Raw genomic sequence first — 10,214 nt, 5'->3', positions numbered from 1 at the left:
TCCTATGAAAACAGGTATAATGGGGTTTGCATTAAAGGGCAGGGCATTCATTCCCCATTTACATTGTTCCGAGTTGGCCAGGTCGCCGACTAGACTAGCTTCTAGTACAATATAAATGTGCAATTGTGGTGGTTGTACATGAATTTGGTCTTTTACCCGTCGGTAAAAAGTGACTTCTCCAGACCATGAATTGCAGTTTTTACTATGGTGAAAGAAATGCAAATGCCCCCTTTCCATGCCATACCTGAAGGCGGCATTCAAAAGAATTAATTGCCTTGTCCAAACTCTCCTGAACTTGAATGGAGCATCTTATGTTGAAAGAATTGCCCTCTCTGTGTGGAAATCCATGCTGCACCAACACATTGCCTTTTTATGCTTAGTTTAGAGGGTATCAAGTACTGAAAATAGCCGACCTCCAAGCTCACAACACGTCGCGCTGCGACGCGTTGTGAGCTTGAAGGTCTGCTATTTTCAATATTTTCACCAGAAGGCCCTTTTAAAAATGTCAGCCCCTGCCTCTTCTTCTCTGCACGTCCCTGGTCAGGCTATATTATCTCAGTGGTAAAAATGGCATTACTAGCGCAGGATACCCGGGGAAAAAAACAAAGGGAAGTTACATAGTGCAGCTTTGACACAGTATTTGCAATTCTTTACATAATTATTGATGCTATAAAGCTACAGCTCAGCAGAACATGTTCTCCAAGAGGATAATTACAAGATGAAAATTGGGGGTTTGGGAGGAGACATGATGACAGATGCACTAATATGTACACACACGTACAGATATAGTAGTTCCAGTTTAAGCTCAGCTGTGTTCCCAGTATGTACTGTACACGCATACATGTGCATGCATGCATGCACGCACACACACACTCACACACACACACACGCACACACACACGCACAGTCCCACTTCAAGCACAGCAGTGTCCCCGGTGTTTGAGCAGACATGACTCATAAATAAATAACTATGTCACCATTAGAGAGCATTGTCAATATTTTATTAGTTCAAACGGTATATAAAAAATAGAAAACAAACAATAAAAACACATAGTACAGTAGTCGTCCTCAAGGACTGCTTGGTCAACAGAGTAACAAAAACTGCAATATTGGAGCAACGTCAGCACAAAAATGGAGAAAAGTAGTGTTAAAATTGATGTGTGTATACACACGCACACACACACATGCAATATTAAAGACATGGTATAAAAATACTGTATGCTTTGTCATACAATGAAAATCCCAAATGAAGCCGTCTTTACAGCTCTGCATTGAGCCACACCCTCTGCGGTGAAGAATATCAAAAGTGCCATCAAACAGTTTACTGCTTGGTGTCATGGTGTGTGTTGGGACCCTAAATGGATGATGGTGCAAATTGCACAGGAAACTCCTCAGTGTTTATTTAACCCGGGAAGTGTACACATGTTACAATTGTACACTCTCAGAGTTACAAATGGGAAGAATCACCACTAAGGATTTGACTGTGTATGGTATGGTCGCCACTCGCCACTTTAGCTGTCAGACTAAAGAGTATCTTGGCGGGACATATGTTTCAATCCAGTCCCAGAGTGACATATGATTAACAGCAGTGGTTCCCAAACTTTTTCGCTCAAGACCCAAAAGAGAAATTAGACGTTTGGCCGAAACCCAAACAAGTGAAAACAGCAGATCGGCTATTTTCACTGCTTCTAATTTTTTTGATTTCTTTTTTCTTAGCTTTTAGGGGAATGTTTTTTGAAAATGTTTTGAGTTAATAATAATTAAAAACAAAATGTAGGAAACCAAACATTAAGGCTACCCATAAATGGGTCCAGAGTGTTTGGGAAACAGTGATTTACAGTATCGGTACAGTATATGGGGTTTCAAGCTCAGATGAGCTTAGACTCTCTGGGATTCCTGAAGTCCAGGCCACTCTGATGTCTGGATGACAACTCTCTGAGAAGAAGGGAAGAGAGAGAGCGAGAGAGAGAGAGAGCGTGAGACATTTATATAACAGAAGAACAAACTTAACATTTGTCAGCAGTAAAGAATAGAACATTTTGGCAGCAATAGTGACAGTAACAACACTGATATTAATTTTTGATGGCATGGCCTGGCCTTGGTCTGTGTGTCTCTAATGTCTCAAGACAGATTTTGCTAACAGCAGAATCTGTTAAAGAGGTGGTGCCATAGTTTTGTTCTTTTTCAGGTTTTCATGTGTCTATGAGGTTGACAGTACTTCATTAGACCCCCAGGTGTGGTTGTTATGAGCAATTATGTATCTATTCCCTTTGTATTTTGTATTTCTTCCTGGAGGCTGACACCTTGTGGGTCAAAAGTGCTGATCCAAAAACTGTGATTAAATGACATCATATAATCATCCCCTCCCCTTTTACCATACACCCAACACTGTGGGTGTGGCTAACTTCAGCTGGGTCAACACCCACCATGACAACCAGGCATTAAAGGGGAAGACCACCCATTTTCAATATTGAAATATGTCATTAATATACCTTAGAGGAGTTGTGTGGAAATAGAAAAAAAGTTCCCCCCCTTCTGTGTTGCCTAGAACTGGAGGATTGATTTTGGGGTTTGTATTGTAAAGTACAATGTTTGATGTCAACATGATGTCATCATGTCATCAACGCAACCTTTCCTGGTTGGATATGACTTATGGGGGCTAGAAGTGTTACAGTAAATAGCAATAAAGAAACTGCTGGCTTGTTGTGTCTAAAAAGACATATTTAGCCACTTGTACACATGCCCCCATGCGTACGCATGCCCCACATTTTAGCATGGTAAACGCGATAAAACAATAGAACGAAGCAAATGAAAACATTTTAAAACTTACTTTTTCTTTTCTCTAATTACAATCTAAAATATGAACCCTTGTTGTAAAAAAACAAAGTTGTCCTTTAATGACATATTTCAATATTGAAAATGGGTGGTCTTCCCCTTTAATGAACTGGTGGGTGTGGCCACATAAAAACCTAATTTGAACTCTCTCTGTACACTCTTTTGGAAAAAGTCCTCCTCCTAGTATAATCATAATACCTGATAATCATGTTTTAGGGGGAAAATAAATCATGGCACTGCATCTTTAATAGGAATGAACCCAGGAGGAAGTGGATTAAGGGTTAGGGTTAGGGTTCGGGTTAGGGTTAGGGTTAGGGTTAACCCTAACCCTAACCCTTACCCTAACCCTTTTTACACAAAAAAGGGGGTTGTGCTACCAGAGGCAAAAACTAAGAACAAAAACGAAATATCTGTTTTACCGAATGGGTCCCCAGATCGGCGTGATCGGACTCTGAGCTAATCCTCTCAAACCGCTGGACCGATAAGCACCACATTTTGTATACACACTACCAGTACAGTAGGCCACGGAAGTACCTCCACTATTGGACAAAATTATAACTTACATTTTATAATTGAAGTCAACCCTGGACTCTGATCAGACTGAAACCTTGCCCAAACTTTGAGTTATACATCTTTGATCAATACTATCGTAGATGAGTGTTGTCACAGGCTGGCCACATGAAGTCCCAGATCTGCATTGGAGCCATGTTGTTCCTATGTGGATCCCGAGATCCATATGATTACATTTTCGGAAAGGCACAGACTGTACAGTACAGTATATGACCATTAAACTAAACACTAGCCAATGTTCCAAACAGCAGTTTGTTGAAGTGGGTGAGGATGGTATTCTGTATCCAACCATTATTGCAGTTCTCCATGGTTGTCATTCTGAAATGTATGCACACTTTCTGCAGCAATTGGCCAGGTTAGGTACGGCCAAGGAGCTCCAATGTGCCGTTACAGAATCATTTGTTTGAAGCATGTAGAAGCCTTTACTGAAATGGAGACGGTCAGTTGGAGAAAATGTGCACTTTAAATGATGTTATTATTTTCTACTTGTTTGCTGCTTAGTTGTAGGGGACAAAAAAGATGATGGTGTGCTTGTTAAGATGCCAGTTATTTCTAAAGGCCTTACAAACCTCCCCGTGGAGAGCGAGAATGGGGGAGAGGCAGCGCCCAAACATCGAGAGAAAAGACCTCAGAAGACTGCATTCTTTCTCTCTATGTTTCCCTCTCATTCAATCTCCTCCTCCAAGGGCTCTTTACATTTTGTGACGCAGAAAAACACTTCATAGCTGAATAGTGTTGATGCCTGGATACTGGCCCTCCAAGCTGTCTCCAAACAATTCACATTCTGACAGATGGGGAAAACAAACACCACGTCTTCGAGACCCAAGGCAAATATCGCACTTTACGTCTAAAACCTGTATTGATAAGGAATGTGTGCAAATCCTCATGCGCACATACACATGTGTATGAGGGCGCCCCTTGTCCTGGCCTGCTTGCCATGGAAATCTGGTCAGTTTGTATACTTTAGTGGAAAAAGAACCATAAAAATGACACATATATGACATCTCTACCGACTGCATATTCAGGATTACCTCTTTAGTGCCAAATCCGTTTCACTATGCTCTGTCAAGCACCCATAGCGCAGACTGCATTGTGTCCATGCCCCTTTTAGTTCCCTGGATTAAAATGTCTCGACTTGTACAAATGTGTGTAAGAGTGCATAAGTGCAAGGGCAAATGTGTGCAACAGTGTACGTTTGTCTGTATGTGTGCGAGTGAGTGAGCTGTTAGTTAAATCCCTTTCAACATTTCCATTGCGGCACCATCCGTGTGTGTGTGTGTGTGTGTGTGTGTGTGTGTGTGTGTGTGTGTGTGTGTGTGTGGTGGGCTGTGTGTGTGAGTAGCGATTACCCTGAGCAGGTTAGCTATGGTGGATTTAGCTGTGTGTGGTTGGAGACAGACCCAACCTGATGCTAAACAGCCATTCAATCTGTCTGGCTCTCAGTCTGGTCTTTACACAATACAAGTCTATAGAGGTAATTCAATGGAAGAATGGTGCTCTGGTCCTCATACCAAAGCCTATATGGCTGAGTCACTCAGTCTAACCATTTTACCTCATCTGGGCCCTATAGTGCTAGCATATAGAGGTACATGAATGAGCTGGGCCCCACAATATCCACATCAACACCAGCATCCCTATTTTGGTCTCATTTTTATTTCAAATGTTAAATCAGGGGTCTTCAACAGGGGGTCCTCAGAGTTACTACAGGGGGTCCTCCAAATCTTTGTGTGATTTTTTCTCCTTTTTTATATTTCCTATTTTATAATAGCAGATCTACAAGCTCACAACGCCTCGCGCTGCGAGGCGTTGTGAGCTTGTAGATCGGCTATTTTTGACAAAGGTTTGGTGTAGAGGGGAAAAAGAGCACACCAGGTACAGAGTGAAAGCTCAAGGTAGTGTTGACTGTTCAAGTGGTTAAATATATGAAAACACAAATTTACATGAATTCAAAATATACTGATGATTATGCTGTCAAACAATGAAACTATATGGAATCTATGAAAAGGTTGTGCGGGTCCCTGCTTCATCTCTCTCTCAACTAAGGGTCCTTGGCCTGAAAACGTTGAAGACCCCTGTGTTAAATTATATTTCTTTTCCAGATTTCAACGTGTCCCCTGCATCCTGTGAAGAGAAAGCAGGAATACAGACAAAACACCGCCTGATAAGAGATGACTAACTGTAGGTCCTGGGCCACTATGACACCACATGATAACAATCATACACTAGAGATATGGCTCAGCTTTACAATACACCTACAGAGCCCAGATTCACGTTTCATATCTAGTCCACATCCATGTAAAAACATCCTCCATATCTGATACCTTAGTCTGAGGACAATGCTGTATATTGTTCATAGATATACAATATGCCAGTTATCTAGATCTTTTAACCCATTATGATCCAGAGCACAGCACCTATGCCAGGGCCCCTCTCTTGGCCGTTGCTCAACAGCAGGCTTTTGCTAGGGCTCCTATGCTCAGCAAAGACCCTGCATCAGTAGCATTTTTGAGCGGTGGTTACACCGTCTCCTATACGTGGCCGTGTGTGTATGCGTGCGTGTCTTTATGTAGCCTACAGTACCTTTTATGACCACACATGTTAAGGGAGGGGCGCTGTTGTTCAGGCCAGGCCAGAGACACACACACACAGGGGGGAAGGGGGGTGGGTCACTCACTCACTCAATTCAATTTTTGGGAGGGGCGCTGTTGCACACACACACACACACACACACACACACACACACACACACACACACACACACACACACACACACACACACACACACACACACACACACACACACACACACACACACACACACACACACACACACACACACACACACACACACACACACACACACACACACACACAGGGGAAGGGTGGGTCAGCATGTGTGGTCAAGTACTATTATTATTATTAACAAACTGAATGTTTTAGGGTCAAATAAATTAGAGTGTGTGAAGAAACTACAGCATTGTAAAGCACACTAACCCCGCTGCACCCACCCAGTAGTGCTGTTGCACAGCCTCCACGACCACCGCAGTTCACACGGGTGTGATTTTTTAAAGATTAAAATACTCTAGTCTAACACAAGCTTTTGTTTATTGAAAGATTGAAAGATTAAGTTTTTCTTTTCCAAATGATTTAATACTCCTTGCAACTTCTTTTATTGTCTCCGCTTAGCCGAAAGGCATGGCAGAGACTATGATTTGCACCCTGACCGTCCGTCCGTCCGTCCGTCCGTGGACAGCTAATCTGTGGAACCATTGGCACAATGGCAGCCAAACTGTACACGCACACTCCCTGGGTGTCAGAGCAGAAGCAGAACCTCTGCCCAACAGCGCTGTCACTGCCGCTAGATTACCCGGGGTCAGGGTTAACATTGTTATTTTTTGTATTGATATCCCCATAGGGAAATCTTAGATCACGTCATATAACAATTGTGTCCCAAAAATAAACACACTACGTCAGCGATTTTATGGATATGAAGCATCCCGAAAGTGTAGTTTCTGACTTTTTCCAGCAGAATTAACTCCAATCTCTCCAGCAATGGGCTATTTCAAATATGAGTGAATATCACCAGTAAGACGCCCTAAAGCGACCTTGCCCTTTGCGCACACATGGGTGCGTGCATATGGGCGCTTTGGCATGTACATTAGCTCTGAACGCGCACGGCCAGGCTCCTGCAGAGCAGAGATACTGTACATAGCGTAATATGAACCCATCCCATAACTCTTTTTGGGCCCGGCTGTAAACCTCTGATTTGTTTATTCCACTGTAGTGCAGCTTAGTTCAGGCAGCAGATATAGTTTCCATTCAAACAGAGTCACAAAGGAATTGCTGAAACATTTACAGACTGGTGTTATGCAGGGAACCTGCTACATAAACTGCTGCAATGCTCTGAGAACAGGTAAGGGTAACAACATCAATCAAGTGAACAGAGCCTAGACTCACAAACACACTATACTTTACAAATACATGCACACATACACTTGTACACTCATACTGTCTGGTTAGTACAGTAATGGGAATATTGTCAGGCGGAAACCTTGTATGTCCAAAACTACTCTAATACTTCTCAGGGTATGGAAAAAATATAACCTTTGTTCCAATCGAAACATATGTAGTTATGGTTTAGTGACAAGCTCTTCTTAATACTTTGTATTGGTTAAATATTCATTAAAGCACACAGACAAAACCTCTTTCATTTCCACTTTCAAAATTGTTCAAAAATTGGCTAAACTATAGCCAAGCTGCAAGTTCACAATGCATTGTGACCTGACATATTGTGAGCTTGCTAGTTTTGCTACTTCTGCACAACTACGACGAGGTAGGGCATTAGTTTATGAAAAAAAAAATACATTAAAATATGGAGATACAAGGTTTCTTTCCAACAGTGACAAAATTCCTAGTCAGGTAACATCAGTCAGGTGAGCTGATCTCAAGTTGCTACTGTTTCCCAAGGCAATGTGAGAACGAACACCCACCCACCTACCCACCCACCCAGGCATACACACCACAAGGTTACAAAGAATGTAATGTACACAAGCACAACCAAGCACACATTTGCACAATGCACGCTAAAGCCACACACAAACACACCGCTGGACAAAGGGAGAGATTATTACCTCTCTGCCCCAGCAGACATATAGCATGCATAATTTAAATTCAATTACACAGCAGGGACGAGAAGGAAACTGGAGAGAAAGACAAGCCGGGAAGAGTAGCCGGGGGTGTCACCACCAGTAAAACCATGTCCTTGCCAGAGACTCAGCAAGTCTCACAAACTAGTGGATTCCATTTCCAAGAACCATATTAAAAGCCAAGATGCATATCGTCATTGTCGGGTGGAAACCTTGTATCTCCAAAACGGTTTGTTTTGTATTTATCATTTTAAAAATGATTTAAACTAGTGAAAACAGCAGATCTACAAGCACACAACGCCTCGCGGTGCGAGGCGTTGTGTGCTTGTCTGCTGTTTTCACTCGTTTTGTGCGACGGTCTTGTATGATGAAGCAGGACTTTACTTTATGAAAAAAACATACAAATTTTAGGTTTCTGCCCGACAGTGACAATAATCATTTATTACTCCATTAACTGAGATCATAGTGCTAAGATGCTTAGAGAAATCTGTAACAAAGCTGTGAATAACATGTCTCAGGCAAATTGATACAGCTACAGTAGCAGACACATTTATTTAATTGCTTTATTTATAGAAATAGTTTACTTTACATATTGGGAGGCATTTTTGTCTCCGCCAGGCTGAAGGAGTGGCCGAGACTGTTTTCTGCTCTGCCTGTCCGTCCGTCTGTGTACAACTAATCTCAACTAATCTCCGGCACCGTTGGCACGATCAACATGAAACTGTGTACAAACACTCCCTGGATAACAGAGAGGAACCTCTGCCCGAAATGTTTCACATCGTTATAGCACCACCAGGAGTCCGACTTTTGCAAAATATCACGCAAATCAGTACATAACTTGTAGTCACTAACCCAAACGGGTCTGTAGGATTTTCCTATTTCGCATCCTGATTGACTACAATTGACTTCCTAAGTTTGCAGAAATGGTCCATTTTGAACAAACCATATGGGGTAGCGCCCAATTGCCGTGAAACTTTGCACACAGTCTCACTAGGCCATGGAAGAAATGACATCCTACATTTTTCAAATCGGCTTCATGGTGCCACTATGACAAGCCAATTCACATTTTCACATTCACGATTCCTCCTGGACCGATCAGCATGAAACTTTGCACGCACACTCCCAAGAGGCCAAGGAAAACCTCTGACCCAGATTTTTCACATTTGCCTTTATAGCGCCACCTGATTAGCCAAGATTGTCTTTTAAAGTTTGCTGGAGTGGCCTGTTTTGCACGACATGCTACAAGCACTGCTAGACTGATCAGCGGGAAACTTGGCATGCACATGCGCCAGTAGGCCAAGGTAGAATCTCCCCCCTGGATTCCTTGGATCATTATACAATTTAATGGCCCAGTTTGTTCCAGATTAGATAGTTCTGCCTTTATGTGTTTTCTTCAAAACACTTAATTTTAGCACTCGGTGGTGCAGTGGTACTCTGCCTACCACAGAGGTTGTGGCTTCGAATCCACTGTGGTGCATCTGGCTTGGTCGGGCGTCTATACGAACACAATAATTGGCCAGTGTTCGGGGGGAGGAAAGACAGGCGGGGAGGGTCATATTGGTCATTGCACGTAATCCTATGGGCTGGGGCCTTGTCATTATTATCTTATTCATATGACAATTGAGCGACAGATTCAGCCTTTTACAAGTTAAGTCTACTAGTGAATGTCTGATTTACTGACTTGTGACTTGACAGCCGTCCTCCCTCATCAACCCACAGCAGGTGAGGGGCCAGGTGTTCTGCACTGAAGCCAGAACAGTGATATTAGACAGGATCTTAAGATAAGATCTTTGTTGAGTGCTGGGAAGGAGTTAGTTAGCCCTGTATGCTTCACTTGCTACAAAAGTAAACCATTGTAAAAATCCCCTTTTTAACCATTGCGGTTGTGCTCTAAAACCCTTGTGTGCTTTCCCCCCACTCCACTGCAAAGATTGTTTGCTTCTACAATGCTCTCAGGACACATAAAGCCCATTTATCATGTTGTTAATTGCAAGGTGTGGAAATCGACCAGTCAATTTAACGTTTTCCTTGATCCTTTACCACTGCTGCTGCTCATCCCACAACCATAGGAAAAAACCTTTCATCAAATTCTCAGAAAGAACATAACATAAATAAGGTGATGTCACCAGGGGCCAATTCCATTGTACGACTATCAATTTGCCT

The 10,214-nt window shown here is 42.5% G+C and overlaps 1 protein-coding gene across 1 annotated transcript in view; it reads right to left on the bottom strand.

Annotated features, from left to right (window-relative positions):
* Window positions 1–984: 984 nt before the first annotated feature.
* LOC308294797 (uncharacterized protein) overlaps window positions 985–10,214 on the bottom strand; it is a 112,182-nt gene continuing 102,952 nt past the window's right edge. Inside the window, exon 15 of the mRNA XM_080737660.1 lies at window positions 985–1,935. Coding sequence (XP_080593786.1) covers window positions 1,869–1,935 — 67 coding nt within the window. The 3' untranslated portion in view covers window positions 985–1,868. The remainder of the gene's footprint in view (window positions 1,936–10,214) is intronic.

The sequence above is a fragment of the Nannobrachium achirus genome (assembly GCF_963921795.1).
Source record: "Nannobrachium achirus genome assembly, chromosome: 11".
Taxonomy (NCBI): Eukaryota; Metazoa; Chordata; class Actinopteri; order Myctophiformes; family Myctophidae; genus Nannobrachium; species Nannobrachium achirus.
The sequence above is the reverse complement of the archived record's forward strand: the minus strand, read 5'-3'. Positions and strand labels throughout refer to the sequence as shown.